This window comes from Mixophyes fleayi, chromosome 11, assembly GCF_038048845.1.
Source record: "Mixophyes fleayi isolate aMixFle1 chromosome 11, aMixFle1.hap1, whole genome shotgun sequence".
Lineage (NCBI taxonomy): Eukaryota > Metazoa > Chordata > Amphibia > Anura > Limnodynastidae > Mixophyes > Mixophyes fleayi.
The window spans coordinates 9,874,223-9,893,149 of NC_134412.1; the positions used below are offsets into that span (position 1 = coordinate 9,874,223).

At 39.9% G+C, this 18,927-nt stretch overlaps 1 protein-coding gene across 1 annotated transcript; it reads right to left on the reverse strand.

Annotated features, from left to right (window-relative positions):
- Positions 1 to 9,287: 9,287 nt before the first annotated feature.
- LOC142107889 (phospholipase A2 inhibitor and Ly6/PLAUR domain-containing protein-like) lies at positions 9,288 to 18,378 on the reverse strand. Its single transcript, XM_075191533.1, has 5 exons — positions 18,221 to 18,378; positions 17,266 to 17,376; positions 15,131 to 15,274; positions 11,513 to 11,653; positions 9,288 to 9,586 (listed from the first exon to the last, which is right to left on the reverse strand). The coding sequence occupies exons 1-5, from the start codon at positions 18,270 to 18,272 to the stop codon at positions 9,387 to 9,389; spliced, it is 648 nt and encodes a 215-aa protein (XP_075047634.1). The 5' UTR covers positions 18,273 to 18,378; the 3' UTR covers positions 9,288 to 9,386.
- Positions 18,379 to 18,927: the final 549 nt, after the last annotated feature.

Here is an 18,927-nt window from a genome sequence, read left to right on the forward strand (position 1 = left end):
AAACAACCAACAAATGGGTGCACACTGATCATTGAAACAAATATGTATTTTTTTTTATCATATTGCCAAAAAACTTATGCCTATATGAGTTGTACTAAAATATGATCAATAGCACCAGGTGATTCCAATCTATGGGTCGCAACCCTATAAATTAATCTGCAAGTTTAGGGCGAGTCACCCTGATTCTCTTTTTGAAAAGATTTTGAATCAACTATGAAAAAAACTACTATAATTTATATTTTAATATAGTAAAACTAATATATTTAACTTTTAGACCCCGTTAAAGCAAATAAAATTGAATGCATCATTAATTCAATTCTAAACCACATGTCTTAAGGCTAATTTCGGGTTGAAAAATCTAATAATCAATGATTTAAGCATAGTGACATCATACAGGAAATATTGCAGTAAAGATTTAACCCATCCTGTGCTCATTGTCTATGTATGTTAGAAGAAGTAATTCAATGTGGCTGTGGATATGACCATATATTAACAGTTATAAATCAGGCAAATAATCATAAGAGAGTTAAATATTAAACAAGTGGATCTAAACCTTAGCAATAAATATATGCCTATTGTTTCTACGTATATGGTGACAACTTATATGACAATATATACACCGCTCAAGATTATATTCATAATATATGCAGAATTGGTCAGCAGGTGGGGCCCAAATCCTGTGGATCTTTAAAGCGTAAAGCATCTTATAATATGCAATCAGCAGTTCACTACCTTTGTAGGCATCAATGGTCCATAGAGTTCCAAGAGCTTTTCTAGCCCTTGGAACTTTTTCGGACGTTTTTTCCAGCGGCTTTTAAATCGCCGGATTTATTAAAGGTCAAACCGGCCATTAAAACAGCCAGAATTAACGTTTTTGAAAGCCATCACTTTACAAATCACCATCCCGATTTTAACAATGATGAACATACAAACAGCCGGATTTACTAAGCTGGGATTTGAAAAACCGCTACAAAACCGTCATCCAAATGGCCGAATCAAAAGAGGTGGTCGTGAGAGATGAGATTGCTCAGGCTGTATGATGTTTGAGTTATCTTGCCATTCAGAACATAAGAGGAAGCACTGTTGACATATAAATTTTGGGGGCAATCATTATTTATTGATTAAGGGGCAAATTAATTTATAATTAACTTATGGGGGGAAATGTTATCTTTTATTATTTGAGCCAACCCAATGAGCAAGATAAGAGAAAATTGTATGCGTAGTTTTTGATCAAGACAGCCCTCTTGTCCCCCTTACATGCTACACTTAACTTCAATTCTTTCTTCAATCAAACCTATTCCTAAAAATCGACAGGTGGCAGCACTGACACACAGGAAACATCAGTGTCTTCATCAGTTTGCCACAGCAAAGCAATCAGCCCATATTTACCATATCAAAGCCTAGATTTACACTAGCAAAATATGGAGAAAGGTGTGGCCTTATTTAGAAACTAGTATACAACTGACTTGTTTTTTACCTCTGATTTCCTCCTACTATTAAGCAATTTCCATTTCTTTTTGCCATGTCTTAGATCCTCTACTAATCTTCAGTCTCCATTCCTACATGTAACCCCCTGTCACTGTGTGTGTTGTGGGGTGCAAAGGGTACACAGTGCACCTCCTTCTCAAGCCCTGGCTAGCTGATGGGCATGGGTGTAAATGATCAGGGGGTCCCTGCACATGCAGGTGTTTCTTTGTAGTTAGTGGGACACAGGTAATGTCACTTTGCTGCAGTGTAATAGAAGTCACATTAATTTGGGCGCCAGACCATCTCTATGATAAACTGAACTCTTTATTTACACTCCTCTTCCTCCAGCACGATAATCATAGTGGTTGCAGCAATAAAGAAAAATATATACAGCCCCTCACTCTCTCCAGCACAGTTCTTAATGTTATCCAGATGTTATATAACACAAATCACATGTCTCTTACACTCCATACTCACTGCAGATCACCCTCCTCTGCAGGGGCACTCACATGGATGCTAATAGGCAGGCAGCTTCTCCTCCATGCAGCTCTGACACACTCTGCGTACCTCTCAACTGCAGCTCATCCCTCCTCTGCGAGGGATGATGTCTCCTGTGGGCTCTGACACGTCACTCTGTGTACTCTCAGCCTCAGGATCTGACACTACAGCTACCATGCCTCTTGTAGCAGCCCTCACTCCAGGGCCTCTTCCATGCGAAGTGTCCCCCTCTCTCTTGGGTTATCTATAGTGACATGGAGTTCTCCCTCTCATCCAGTGCACACATTCCTTGCCCTGGCTCAGTCACCATGCTCAGACTTCCAGGCAATGCTGGGGGAGCCTGGGAGCTTCCACCCCAGGTCCCCAGCTACCATCTCTCCTCTTGTGTCTCCTCTCTCTATCCTATCTCCTTGCTCACAGCCCCTCCTTCTTCTCCCTCAGTCTCCAGGCTGGGCTGGGTTATCACCATGGTAACCTGTTTATGTAACTTTTCATAAACTATTAGCTTACCCTCTAGGTGACCCCTCCTGAATTCACTGAGGTGCAGGGTTTTACTAACACGCCACTAGGGGGCGTTACATTCTCCCACGATTAGCTGGGCACCCTAAACTACACCTAGTGGGGCTGCCTAGCTAATCTCACTCACACCTAACTCACATATGAACACACACATGTAAAACAATTTCTACATCACTATTGCATGCAAAATCACAATGTAAAGTGAACACAGCATAGCAATACAATGGCAGTATGAATATAAAACACATTTCACATTGCATACCCCACAACACCCCCAATGGATGTAAACATGTGAGTCACAGGTGTCCTGTTTTTTCCCAATGTACCTTCAAATGTGGCTTAATGCCAAAGCAATGTAGCACCTGCCCGTGCCTGCCCATGTCTCCCCCTCCTGGGTCAAAAAGAGACAGGTGGCTCTCGTGGGCCCCTCCCAACAAATGCTTCTCAGCAATATATGCAGGGGTGGCATTTGACCAGCGGGGTAGCCTTCCCCCTCTTTCTCTCCAACGTGGACGATCTGCCTTTCTTTGCTCCCCCTAATCCTCTGGAAGGCAATATACAGACTGCATTGTAATTACACCTCACAAGTTGAACCTCTTCTTTTTTTCTTCCCACTCAGCTGGGATAAGTGGCACTACAAGTCTCAGCAACAAGCACACTGCTGACCATATACTGTCCCGGACAGAACTACTCAGCAATCAACTTGCTTTAACTCCTCCTTATTACCCTTGGTCTCTGTTGGCAACTAGAGACGGTCAGACATGGTGTCCCAAGAGTGTTACTCCGGCTGGGCACACTGCACTCAGTTCCTGTGTCCTGCAAGCACTAGCTCCATCTGTTGTGCTTGAGCCCCATGTTGGGCGCCATTATGTAACCCCCTGTCACTGTGTGTAGTGTGGTGTGCAAAGGGTACACAGTGCACCTTCTTCACAAGCCCTGGCTAGCTGATGGGCATGGGTGTAAATGATCAGGGGGTCCCTGCACATGCAGGTGTTTCTCTGTAGTTAGTGGGACACAGGGAATGTCACTTTGGTGCAGTGTAATAGAAGTCACAATAATTTGGGCGCCAGACCATCTCTATAACAAACTCAACTCTTTATTTACACTCCTCTTCCTCCAGCACGATAATCATAGTGGTTGCAGCAATAAAGAAAAAAAAATATATATATAGGTCCTCACTCTCTCCAGCACAGTTCTTAATGTTATCCAGATGTTATATAACATAAATCATAGGTATCTCTTACACTCCATATTCACTGCAGATCACCCTCCTCTGCAGAGGCACTCACATGGATGCTAACAGGCAGGCAGCTTCTCCTCCATGCAGCTCTGACACACTCTGTGTACCTCTCAACTGCAGCTCATCCCTCCTCTGTGGGGGATGATGTCTCCTGTGCTCTGACACGTCAATCTGTGTACTCTCAGCCTCAGAATCTGACACTACAGCTACCATGCCTCTTGTAGCAGCCCTCCTCCAGGGCCTCTTCCATGCGAAGTGTCCCCCTCTATCTTGGGTTCTCTATAGTGGCATGGAGTTCTCCCCCTCATCCAGGGCACACATTCCTTGCCCTGGCTCAGTCACCACGCTCAGACAGCCAGGCAATGCTGGGGGAGCCTGGGAGCTTCCACCCCAGGTCCCCAGCTACCATCTCTCCTCTTGTGTCTCCTCTCTATTACCTTTCCCCCTTGCTGACAGCCCCTCCTTCTTCTCCCTCAGTCTCACAGGCTGGGCTGGGTTATCACCATGGTAACCTGTTTATGTAACTTTTCATAAACTATTAGCTTACCCTCTAGGTGACCCCTCCTGAATTCACTGAGGTGCAGGGTTTTACTAACACGCCACTAGGGGGCGTTACATACAAATACAGTTTACGTCGCCCACTACTATATTTTTTCCAAATTTATAGCCATGGAATTGTCCAATCACCACTTCCTTGGCCAAGTCAAGTGTGTCTCTGCATGGTACCCCCGTCAGTGACTTCCTCCTGTGAGTGGCAAATCTGTATTGTATGAGTGTCCAGCCAGAGCCCCAGTGAGAGGTTTATGACAATAATTAAGTCCAGCTTTATTAAACAGTTTCTGGGTATGCAATCTGATTACATTATTTTGATATTCTTTTTTATCAGAATTTTTGTAGTTGTCAAGAAGGAGTGATTGCATTTGCTTGCACTTCTATACAGGAGTATTTGTAACATTACATGTTATGCTGATTAGAGATGCTTGAGTAATTCAAACAGGTTCGAAAATCAATCAAATGTGTGTGGGTTGGGGGCTTCAAACTTGTTTGCAGTACAAAACAATGAAGAAATAAAGCAGCACAGTGCTGAGAATGACCATCAACACATTAGGATCTATCAATAGAATCTATCAATAATTGTCAGGTACCCACTGATATATCGTAAATTCAGGAAATCTACAACATGACTATTGTTGAGAAAGGATATGCAAGCAGGAAGTCTCCCATTTTTTCTATAAAAATAGGAAGCACAAAACAAACCTAGCTGAATATAATTGCCAGCAGACTGCTAGGTCGAGAATCAAATATTGACGATAAAGGGATCCTCAATCAGACTCCACTGACAGATGGTGAGTGAAGATAAATTATCACATAACCCAAATAGACACTGATTAGCAGATGGTAGCCATGGAATTAAAGGGGTCCAATCCTTTGAATGGACTAAATGAAACTCAGAGTATATCTCTCTGACAGAGGGTAGCAGACATACACATGCTGTGAGATGAATTGATAGTGTTGACCAGTCTAGAAAGGGTGCTACAATAGAATAATTGCAATACATGTAGATCACCTTCCAAGTAGCGACTGGGTAAAAGGAATTATAAAATAATAAAAACTGTAAGCGGTTCTACGAAGTAGCTAATTGCCCTGATGCATTCACAGTGGCAGGTATTCAGATGGCAAGAACATTCGGCCATCTTGTTCAGTGCGTTTTTATGGTTTATCGCTTCAAGGGCTGAGCTGTTCTTGCTCCTTGATGTTTCTACGTCACAATAACAGCACTCACAAATGATCAGGGCAGCTCTAGTAGGGCAGAAAATTTACAAACTGACGTGTTGGAAAGGTGGCATCCTATGACAATGCCATGTTGAAAATCACTGAGTTCTTCAGCATGACTCATTCTACTACTAATGTTTGTCTATGGAGATTGCATGGCTGTATGCTTCATTTTATGCACCTGTTAGTAGGGTGTGACTGAAATGGCCAAACACCCTTATTAGAAGAGGGTTTCCACATACTTTTGGCCATGTAGTGTATTGACAAGGATGGGGTGCTCACTGCGGTTATTGGATCCTGGAGGATCTATCATATAGGCAGCTTGGACAATATCAAGGCAGATTTTTTTCACTCATCACAAACTATACCCAGGAGAGTTGTCTCTCAATTAAATCATTTTGGGGAAAATTGTCGTCAAGTAAGGGTATCCACAGGTAGACCTCATGGCAACAACAGAGAACTCCAAAGTATAAAGGTTTTATTCATGGTAGATATTCATGGTAGATGGGCAACAACGCAGAAGCAGTAGAATCTCTCTCAATGAGATGGCAGTTTAATTTGCGGTACATAGTTTTTCCAAATCCCTTGATTTCCAGAATGCTAACAAAGATAAGAAAGGACAGATCAAAGATAATTGCCATGGAGGCCTTAGTTAACAGAGGTCATTCAGTTGGCTGTAACATATCCATGGCATCTTCCTGTAAACCCAAATCTTCTACATCATGGACAGATATTGAACCAGCTTCCAGAATCTAGAAAACTGACTAAATCACCATCATCTATTTATATAGCACCACTAATTCTGCAGCAGAGAACTCATTCACATCAGTCCCTGCCCCATTGGAGCTTACAATGTAAATCCCCTAACACACACACACACACACACACACACACAGAACGAGAGAGACTAAGGGCAATTTAGTAGCAGCCAATTAACCTACCAGTATGTTTTTGGAGTGTGGGAGGAAACATGAGCCTCCGGAGGAAGCCCACGCAAACACGGGGAGAACATACAAATTCCACACAGGTAAGACCATGGTCTGGAATCGAACTCATGACCACAGTGCTGTGAAGCAAACGTGCTATCCACTGAGCCACCGGAAGCAGCCAAGCCCATATCCCCTTGCAAGGTTCACTGGTGAAAACCTTTGTGTCGTTAGACTCCGCACCTCCCAGTAGGTGGCGTAAAACTAAGCAGTTCCAGAATAAGATTCTCTTGACCATCTTAGTGTGACAGCAGACTCCCGAATTCATCAAGGAATGGATCTCAAGATCAGTGCACTGGTGAATTCGGGTGTGGGTCTGCTGTGCCCTACTACACAAGACACTGCAGGATACATCCAATCCCTATGTGGGTTATAAATTTTCAAAAGAACATAGGTGAAATTATAAAAATTATAGGCTTAATGTCACATGGTAATAATAAAGGCTTTAATGATAAAACAGTGAAAAAAGGAGTTTTCTAAAAGAAAAAATTCCCCATGAAATATTTATTAGCATGTTGTTAATGTCTACTGAACATGAAAATAAATTTTACAGTTGCTCGTGATTACAAACTCATGTTACAGTTTGCATATGAGAATATCATCACTACTGAACGGGACTTAGACTAGCCCTTTAGCTGGAGCAAGAGATACGGCAAGAAAACAAGTAACTTTGACGTGCGTAGGGCTTGATTCAGATGTGGCTGCGTGCTCTTGAGTTTGGCACGTCCTATTGTAAATTGACTATGGCTACAACGCCCCTTCCCTCGCCCACTTCACTCCCGAAGGCGTAAGTTGTAGTAAGTGCTCCTTGTGCTCACTATCGCATAAATAGTGCTTGTGTAGTTGCCCTTGTCTCTCTGTTCCGCAGCCATATCTGTCTGTTGTGGGCAAGCGCAGAGTGATCTTGCACACAATGCGCTTAAAATCGGCAGATACGTGCCTTGATGAATCAGGCCCATCGTGCTTCATCTTGTTTTCCAATATTTTTGTCTAGAGTCGACTGAATTTACATAGTAGACATTTTTAGCGCTTTCCTTTCCTTTTTCTCTGATAGTATTTTGCACAGGCCTGCATTCTGTTCTGAATAAACCAAATGAGGCAAGGATTGACTCTAAGGTGCACCATGCTAAGAGTAAGTCCAGTAACGTTTCATAAAATGTGCAACTTACTTGTAGCGTTCAGGAAATGCACAGCATTATGTTGCAGTGATTTACGAAAGCGTTAAGACTCAATTATTTATTTTACATTCGGTAACGTACTTCCAATCAAAAAAATGAATAACAAGTACCAATGCTATAATATACAATGGTGAAGCCATGGAGTAAACCAGAAATATAGATGGAATTAATGATTTAACTATTTCAAATATAAACACTCAGGGCTATATTTACTAAACTGCGGGTTTGGAAAAGTGGAGATGTTGCCTATAACAACCAATAAGGTTCTAGCTTTTATTTATTTAGTGCATTCTACAAAATGACAGCTAGAATCTGATTGGTTGCTATAGGCAACATCTCCACTTTTTCAAACCTGCAGTTTAGTAAATATACCCCTTAGGGTCTTATATAGAGTCAGACTTAAGTCCAACTCGTAAGCACAAAAATCGCTTTTGGCTCCTACGCATGCACAGTAATCAAGGATACGGTTCAGTTTGCTCTCAGACTGTGACGTGTCTCGCTGCTCCGCCTCCCCACGCATAGAGAGACGGAACGGGAGAGGTAGTGCTTGGGCTTTACAAAGTAAGGGCGTGTTTATGCTCTTATATGCTATGCCGAGGGGGAAATAGCCACATGTAAGCCTTTAACAGACGTATCTGTTGCGGCTGCTTTACCCTTAGTGCAAGATCTGTGCTGATGATAATGACCATCAGTACGAACCTAGCTGTAGTAAAAAATAAGAAAATAATTTAAAAAAATGAAAAAACATAGTGCCCCCCCCAAACATCTTAACCAACCCTACTGCTGCCAGCCTAAGCTTGTACTAGAAAAATAAGGGTGACAAAAAGTATAGAGAACCCCGAATTTACTAGTACCAGGGCTGTTACAGCACTGGGGTCATGAGTTCAATTCCCGACCATGGCCTTATCTGTGAAGAGTTTGTATGTTCTCCCCGTGTTTGCGTGGGTTTCCTCCGGGTGCTCCGGTTTTCTCCCACACTCCAAAAACATACTGGTAGGTTAATTGGCTGCTATCAAAATTTACCCTAGTCTCTCTCTCTCTGTCTGGGTGTGTGTATGTTAGGGAATTTAGACTGTAAGCTCCAATGGGGCAGGGACTGATCTGAATGAGTTCTCTGTACAGCGCTGCGGAATTAGTGGCGCTATATAAATAAACAGTGATGATGATGATGATGATGGCAAGCATAGCAGGGAAAGACACAGCGTGGGGTCCCCCTACCATAATGTCAAACCAGCACTAGGCTGAGCAGCACAGGGCTGGATCCCCTAGGGGGATTTAGTCCAGAACAAAAATGCACCCCCAATAGGTTTAACCAACGTCATACTGGAAAGCACCAGGGCTCTTCCCACATACCTAATTAAATGTAAAAGTCCATTATTTAATTATTTGCCTTACCGGGCCACTGAAACTGATTGTATGTATATATATATATATATATATATATATATATATACTGATTCTACTTGGGTCACGCACATCTCTATGTCATAATACATTTTTATAGTCAGTCTTACATTGGACTCGATTCCACTCCTGCCAGTAATTTTTTTTTAACTTTCTCATTCATAATCATCAATCTCTTTAACCTTCAAAAATGCTAAATACATTTTTTTTTACAAACAAAAGAAAAAACAACAACTTTTTATTTGCCAAAATTTTTAACACTTTGAAACATTTTATAGACAGAATTTCAAGATGGATTTTCAATAACTGCAGGTCTTCATTTCAAAAATATACAATTTTAGCTGCTGCAAAAGCAACAATAAAAGAAAAGAATGGAATACTGTGAAGACCAAAACTTCCGCTGGAGGTTGCGCTAGTATCTCCATTCGTAGCGCCACAAACATATTTAGTTGTTAATCCTGCTGAATCCAGCTCCGTGCCAATGGAACAGATACTATCAGTGGCACAACCCCGTCTAGCCCCTGTAAAGAACAAACATCAGAAATATCAGTGAAGAATAATTGTAACTTATTTAAAATAGATAAATAAAAAAGTGTGCTGAGTAATTGCTAATGAAAAATTAGATTAATTAAATGATAATATTTGCTTAGGATGACAAAAATACAACATTACATGTAATCAACATAAGGGATCCAGTAAGCTGGGCCCCCAGAATACATTTCTCTCTGATATACATTTTCTATAAGCTCATCAATAATCTATATTTGTATGTATTTTCAATTGGAGCCCCATACATATGTACTATAACTATATACCTGCAGGCTGACTACTATTAATTTATTAATTATGATCCAGACATATCTAGTAATGAGCGCAATTGATTTTTAATATAAATTTGAGTATTATTAAAAAATATGTCATGCAGTAGAGTCTATGGATCTTTCCCTAGAAGGTGGGCCAACAAAAATTCTTTGAAGATCCCTCAGTTTGGCGGCCTTGTTCTACACCGTAGCAAAACTTAGCAAAATGAACTCTGTCATTGCTGTGCAGGGGCGAGACAGCGAAATTATAAAGGGTGTAAGTGATCAGAGGCAAGGGAAGTAGAAACTGGGCGATTAAGGTAAAAAGATGGAGTGGGGGTGACAGGTTGGGTTGCTTTACGACACAAATAGATCCTTGGCAAAAGTCAAGGTATTGTGTCTCCCCAACTATGTGCAAAACGTAAAGGTTATTTCCAGTAAATAAAAACTACAGTGCACAATATGTTCACTAGATAGCAGTACAACTAAAATGTATTAAATATATATATATATATATATATATATATATTTCAAGTAGTACAAATTTTCTGTTTAAAGGATTTCTTGCAGATTAAAAGTTCGACAATTGGAATCAGGGATCTTTTAGGTCTTTGGGCTTCTTGTGCTACAACATGTTAAGCAACAGCTAATAGACTAATTTGTTCATATTTAAAAACAATAATCTCCCCATTAAAACAGGGATCTCTTGTTTTCCTGGAATATGCATTGGCGAGATAACGGATCTTTTAGTGTTTATCCTCATGCAGATTCTAGTAGGAAGACTAAAGCTGGCCACCCACACACACTGCAATATGATTAGAGGTATTGTGCAATTGGGCAGATACTTCAGTGCAAGACTGATGTCAAATAATGAACCAATTCAAATTGTTAGGATCGTTAAGGGCATGACTATGTCCATCCATTGCGGCTATTGTCCGGGGTGTGTGATCATCTTGTGACTTTACTAACATGTGCCGATGTGATGTAAAGGCGATGAGTTTGGAGAGAGAGAGCAGTGGTACTTCTGCTTTGCACTGAAACCAAATGGCAAGATCAGCAATGAGTGGACTATTTTTGGATAGTTCCTCCATCCTGTTCACTACCTGGCAAATGTCCCCTTTGCTCCTTTATTAAAATGAACCTAATAATTATACAGTATGTGAAATGAGTGACAGAATGTAACAGAGGGGGTAAGAACTAGGTTTTAGGGAGACAGTGACCTATACAATTGACAACAGGAGGGGGTATAGAAAAATGTGGAATTGATAGGAGAGTTTGGGATTTTGTAGTGGTTAATATTTCTGGGGCTTCTGTGATCTTGGTACATGTAGTAATTGACCACATAATGAACCTTTCATTCCATTCGTCCTATTTCCATTACATTAGCTGTATCTATCCTGTTGTTATATGTCCTCACAGAAAGCCAGAATATTATACTTTCACACTACAGCCTGTGGAGGAAGTTGATCTATCCTGCTGACATTATACTGATCTCATGGAATAAAATTGTGAATAATAACCTCCAATAACAAAGCTGGGTTATAAGTGACCACGGTGTATTTTACCAAATACTATAGATAGTGCTGTGTTGTTTCATTTATGTGACACTGCGGCTGGTACACAACAAATAACAAAAATTAAAATTACCCATAGCATCAGTCATGAGCAGGCAATGATTTTCATTTCCAGTACATTTCAAGGTGTCTTCACTGTTACACCAGGTAGAAAAAGTACCTCCCTTGCACGTTGTGCAGTTCACTCCATTTGTCTGCAAGTTGTCAGCAGGTACTGCAAAAGATGAAAATGAGAACATGCAACATGTATGCCTTACTGTCTTAAATCTATACGTATTTCATTTGATATGGTGAAAATGTAGTTTGACTTCTTGCAATAGTTATGTTATATAATTCAAGGCAAGATAGAGGCAGCAGAGAAGTTTAAGCAACTGTGAATTTATTTTGAATGTGGACAAAACATACCAGAGTAACCAATAATCAGAGACAGAGGAAACACAGCTTGCAACTGATTAATGAGCACAGAGAAAAGTCTCTAGTAACAGTAGTCTCAAATAGTCGCAGTAGTTAAAGATCTTCAGAGACACTAGTAGTCTATCATACTTCAAAGAGTATATCTACAGTTCTGATAGTAGACAACAGTACTCACAGATGCAATATTGGTAATGGAGGATATCCATATATTCCTGATCACATGAAGGCAGCAAAAGTCCATGTAAAACTGAGACGAGCCAATAGCCCCTCATTGCAGTATCAGCAGACAGTGATGTAGAAAAATGTATTTTCTAGCCAGCAGATAATAGTTTCATATAAGCAGCTCTATGTTCAAGCTGCAGCATTCTCAAAGAAGAATTTAATGTAAGCTGGGTGCCAAACAGCTGAGTTGGAGTACTAGTGCTGTTTGTCAAGTCAGAGTTGAAGCAGAAACTGGCAAATGAAGAATCTCAGAGAGCAGACTGTTCAGGAGCCCAGAGTATCTTCTACCTTTGACAAATGTTGCATAGAACAGGAGGGGGTTTTAAACTCCAAGAGTCCAATCAGGTGAGGAGAGAAACACACTGTAAATGAATGAGTTGGTGATTCATGCTCACCAGAGTTAAAGAGGCAGTCTCTTTAACTCTATACATGGATTGTTGTACTCAGAGATACTGGGCCTCCTCTTTATTTTGGAGCATCCAAGTGATGCATGTGATGAAAAATGATTGATAGATCTATTAAAAGGGTGATCTCCACTCATGTGGAGGCCAGAAAACTGTCTACCTCTAAGTTGAACTATGCAGTTTGGAACATTTCCAGAATCTGATGTACTTCGGATGAACATAACATCAAGTAGATCCCCTATCAATCATGTTCTGGAGGTTTTAAAAGATGGATTACATAATGGTGAACACACTTAAAGTACAGATCTCTGCCTTAAGGCATTACTAAATAGGAAATGTGCTGCAGACAAATCTGTGAGAAAATTCATGCTGGTAGCAAAAAAATAGGACCAGTATTTCGTCACCCTCTGCCACCGTGGGATTTGAACATAGTCTTACGAAAGCTCCATTTGAACCTTTGCAGAAAATATCTCTGAAGTTACTTTGAAGGTGGTCTTCTTAGCCGCTATTCTGTCAGCAGATAGAGCATCAGAGCTACAAGCAGATTGGGCATAAAACCTTTTATATAAAAAATAATGTATTCCAAAATAAGGTAGTTGTTAGAACAAATCCTAATTTTCCCATAAAGTAGTTTCATAATTTCATGTAATTCAAGGGGATAGTTCTAGATCCTTCCCATTGCCTAAATCCAAGTGTCCAAAGGTAGAGAAATTTCACTGCCTGGACCTGGTTAAGGTCCTACACATTTCTCTAGTCTGGACTAAATGATATAGGAATACAGAGCAAAATTTTTATTTTGACCCAGGGCATAAAGAAAGGACAAGCTGCCACTAGGGCCACTATTGCTACATGGGTTAAATATTGTATCCAGAAGGCCAAGAAGGAAGATGTTCGAGATTATTTTCGGGCTCATTCAACTAGAGCTGTGACAACATTTTAGTAGTCGCAAAACAATTTGCCACTACTAAAGAATTGTTCAGCAGGATTGTCTTCTGTGCATACATTTTCCAAAATATTACCATATTAACATATCAAACTTCAGCAAATGCAAGCTGAGGTAGAAGACTGCTTAGTGCTGTAGTGTACAAAATAAATTATTTGGGGGGTTATTTTGTGCAAGGAAACCCCCTGTGAAGTAACTGATTGTGTATTCGGTAGTAGTGATCGGTGCGACTGCCACAAACCCGACAACACTTACTCCGACAGGGATTTTCTGAACTTCTCATCCCCAACAGAGTGCTGAATCCGACTGTTTAAAAAGCAGAACTTTATCAATTGCGACAAATGAACATGCCGGGACGCCTAAATGACGTCACTTTCAAGGGCAATAGTAGTATTTCTGGTGTTAAAGGGGTAATGCCAGGAGGCATCGCCTGTACAATGTGTTTTAGTAACACTTCTACATTTTTAAACAGTGGGATTTAGCGCTCTGTCGGGGATGAGAAGTTCGTACAATTCATTTTGGGGTCAGTGCTGTAATTGTGGATGATGCAGCCGCGTATGATAAATACTACTATAGTACTTGGTGTGCCTGATGCTGGCTCAGGGCATTCAATGGAAGCCTTTGTGATCACGAGCAGATTCTCATTGGTAAGAGCAAGAGGATTTAAAATAACTGGGATTTTAAAATACAATGTTTTTTTTTTCCCTTTTGGTGCTTGTTAATTATACGGACTCCACTGTAGCTCATCACAACTTCTACTTGAACTGTTGTTTGCAAATCTTCCACTGTCTGGCTGATATGATGAGTTATTATGTTATTATGTTATTATGAGTTGAGGTCGGGGATATGAAAACAGCGCTTCAAGTGAAAGAAGCGGAGCAGCAATTCCCATATAATTAACAAGCAGCCACCACTCCACTACTGGTAAGAAGCCCAGAAGATGGCACCTAGGGCACCCCAGACACATGAACCAGTCCTGACTGCATTAAAGATAATGTTTTAACATAAGAACATTTTTTTAAAGCCATCTGCTGAGGATTGTTCCACGTACCCACGACTGCTCCTGCTGTGTGACTATAACCTGCTCCCACACTATCCTACACGCAGAGGTGTGCGCTCTTATTGTCATCAATCATATCACAAAATATCCACATCATTATTATAGGACCAGTATATATGTACAGTATATTGTGCTTTTGTGTCTTTGTTTTATACATGTATCAAGGTACCTAATCAGACATCCGGCTCATAGGCAGAAGGAAGAGCAGATAGGCTATTATCAATAATGTTACATGGGTGAAATCAGCAAGATGACACACAAGGATGTGACTCCAATAACAACGAGCTTTTGAACATGTTACTATTGTTTCTTTTGGGTTTTTTTCCTCTGTCGTTTGATCAGTCTCAGACCTGTTGGGGGTAGTGTCAGGGTTTTGCAAGGTATCAGGAACACTTATATAAGCGTTAATGTGATAACTGTTCATGAGCACATAAGAACACAGGTCGACAGGTCACAGAACTCAGTAATGGGGGGGGGGGGCATTGTTTGAACAGAACTTGAATGAGGTGACCGGGTGTTTTAACTTCACTTACAGTTATACATTTCATCACTGGACACTTTCATAATGAGACGTGTATTAAATAATACAAAGCAAAAAAAATACTATAACTCTAGGTTAGAACAAAGGAATTAAATTGAAACACTTACATGTAGGTTTGGGTGGAGTACACTGATCCGTATAACAGCAGGAAATGCTCTTCTTCATCTTGCTATCAGTAATACTAGCGCTTCCCATTAAATCGCAGCGATTCTTAGGTACACATGTCGTGAAAAACGTTGAAAACGCAAAACCTGTATGAAAGTTATATCATTATATCATTATTGCAGTTGGGCTATCATAAATAACTTAAATAAAATATGTTTTTGACAGTGCTTCACTGATACCTTCTCTACTTTGTGCTCAGCAAAGGTTTTTTAAACTGCTTTCCACCTTCAACCTAAAATGTCCCAGTTTCCCCCACAAGGACCATCACCCTGTACACTATTTGGCGGGGTCTCAGGGGTCATGATAGCCGGGACATCTGCCAATAACTTCCATCACTTCTTGTCTGTCTCCATAGTAGTAAAATTAAATTTACACTCCAACCTATAACCCCTATTTACCTTTTAACCATTTATACATTCAGGGTCTCATTAAGGACACATACTGAACATAATGTGCGTTTTTTTAAAAATGTATACGCACGTCCGTATACAACAAGGAGCGGATGTGAAAATATGTATGGTGATGAATACGGGGTATAGGTGTACTCTGCTCTACTCTCTCAGGACACGTCCAATACATATATGGAATATAAACTCACAATAGAACGCACAGAAAATTAAAAAAAATATACAATGTATGTATAATGTCCCATATTAGTATAGTCATTAGTGAATAAAACATTTAAAACGTTAAAAAAGTATTGTTTTGTTATTTATTTATTTCCCATGAAATACATTTATTCGGATGTTTTTTATGTCTTCTGTACATAAAATAAATTGTTACAGCTGCTTCTGATTGCAAACACATGTTCTAGCATTCATACACAGCTGTCATCACTAGTAATCTGCACTTAGACTAGCCCTGTAGCTGGAGCAAGAGATACGGCAGAAAAACAAGAAACTTTGAGATGCCCGGAGTTTGAATCGGACGCTGCTGTGTGCGCTCGAGATAGGCGCGCCCTTAAATTGACAGCTGGTGCATCATGTCAGGGGCGCACGCAGGATTGTTAGGGCCCCCCCAGTGAAAAAAAAAAGCGAGAGAGGTGCTGCGCATGCGCGGGCGCATACACAGCAGCTCCATTTCGGCAGCACTGTACAATACAGCAGCCGCGGCGCTGTATACAATACAACACCGCCGCAGACGCTTCTTTGACAGCGCTGCGGCTGCTGTATAGTTCAGTGCCGCTATGTGGGGCACTTCATTAGCCGAGGGGAGGGGTTTCTGGAGACCCAGAAACCCCCCCTGCGTGCGCCACTGCATGTAAGACACTGTGGCGCTTTCAAGACTACATTGCACTGCAGGATAACAGAGGATAGGAATCGGCCCGTGGGAACATAAGCGCCCAGGTTGCAAAATATAAAGCAGAAATAATTGAGGATGGCAAGAGTAAATATTACAGAAGTTTTTTTTTTTGTTAAAAATGTGTTTATATCCGCTGTGCAGTTTCCATCACTGTTGCCAAAAAGGCAGTGAATTTTGTGCTATATTAAGAGTAAATTATTTGTGAGCAACATTACTTATAATTAGGAAATTGTAATTATATGGTATTTGTTGCTAATCATTATTTGCCCAAATATAGCAGTCTTACATTATGGCAGATTGGGGGGTCTCCGTTATATTGAGCCCAGTCTAGCCTGGCGCAGGCGGTCATCCGTCATCTTAGTCCCTCTCCACTATCTTTAAGCAACCCAGAATATAACAGTAGTGCTGGATATTCATGTAGTGTGATGGTCACGCTATACATTTTATATATTTATTTTTTTTAAATGAAATTGGATTAATTAACAATTGACTTTGTGGTAAGAGCCTCACAATCTGCTACTACTGGTACTACATTAAAAAACCAGTGATGACTTAGGCAGGTATTTTACAGTATCGTAATGTGAAAATGTAACTCAGGAATAGTGTAATGCATTAACATTGTGATGTGCCTATGTCAAGATACCGCTTACTACATCTGTATCTGCACCTTAACTGTCAAAGCATGTCATAATCAGCAGATGCAAATAATTAAATAAAAAATAAATATTTAGCTGTTTCCAAAGAAAATTCAAGTCACAGACTTTGTGTCACCTACCCTCATATGTATAGATCGTACCACAGGCACTATCTGGGGGGCACGTCACAGTGTCTCCAAAACAGGACTTATAATCAGAACTCTTACACTGTTTGCATATGAGAGATAAACCTGCAATTGGAAAGAAAAAAACACAATATGGAAGAATAGTGGAATGAGTACACGTGGTAACAAATATGTCTCTATTGCAGATATTTTGATAAGTGGTAATGGTAAAGTTGTAAAGTTGTACAAAATAAATATATACAGCATAAGGAACCAAGCAATATCCCTTGTTCTCTACAACAACACCAGCGTGCTATAAATAGGTGAGTTAGCGTCTAATGATCTTAGGTAAAAGCGACTGAGATTCCTCTCTAGGGTTAAAATTTTTATTTGCAGGTTTCAAGCTACCACCTTTTACAATTCACCATCATCGATATTCACATCCAAACCGCTGAATACTAAGTCCCGCAGCATGGATGTGGAAGTCACCAACGATGTTCGGTAATTTGCTTCAACTCATGTTCTTAATGACATATATATATATATAGCTGTCTTCAGTTTTCTGTTATGCAAACCCTGATGAAATTTAATCCTTAACTGAAATTTTGGAATTTGTGGAAATAAGAGTTTTGAAACTACAATCCAGTATCAAATCCATGGGTGCCACCTGCCTTGGATATATATCGCCAGAGATGTTATATATATATATATATATATATATATATATATATATATATATACATATATCCATTTATATCATCATCAACATTTATTTATATAGCACCAGCTAATTCCGTAGCGCTTTACAATTGGTATATATATATATATATATATATATATATATATATATATATATATACTTCTATACTGTTGCAGGGCATTTGCTAAATATAAACCCAGTATGTACATGATCTCAAATTATAAAACAGGTAACTGTAGCACATATTATTATTTTTTATCGTAATCTTACCAGTCGCTGTGAGAGCTGAGAGGACGCACAAAACTTTGAGGAGTGATGCCATTATGGACTGCTAGTGATGCAAGTGATTCATCTACTGCAGTGTAATCAGACAGACCTGTTATTAAAAAACCTGAGGGAAGGGGGGGCTGCAGTAACTTCCGTTTCCTGCACTAGATGATAATTGTGTTACATTTTTTATCTTATTCTGTATAAACGAAACTGAATCTTTTTTGGTAGATTAACGCAAACAAAAAAAAAAAGTAGAGAGTTTGATACAAATGAGAACAGATTCCTGTGTAAGAATCTAAGTCTGTAATCCCTGAGCTGGCCTGGACCTGCATCATTCACAAGTTCAAAATGCAGCATCAGCCCAAGGATGTAATGTTGTAATATACTGTATAATGTTACATAAAATCAACAAAGTGTCTGCACAATCGTTTTTGCTTTAAATGTATTGCACAGGGTGATATAAGTAAATGTCTGTATATACATTCAATGGAGCAGGAACAACCCTGAAGATACCAAAATATACATATGAGCTAAGTTAAACAATTATTTATAGACTGCTAAACGCTCTTGCTTTATGTATTATAAATTTGAGATTTTTGAGCATTTGAGTGTGATTCAGCATCTATACTATTTATTCTGCCCCAATTAAGTGTTTGTTATTTCCATTTGGACTGCGTTGAAATTTGAAAGAAATAAACATTGGATGC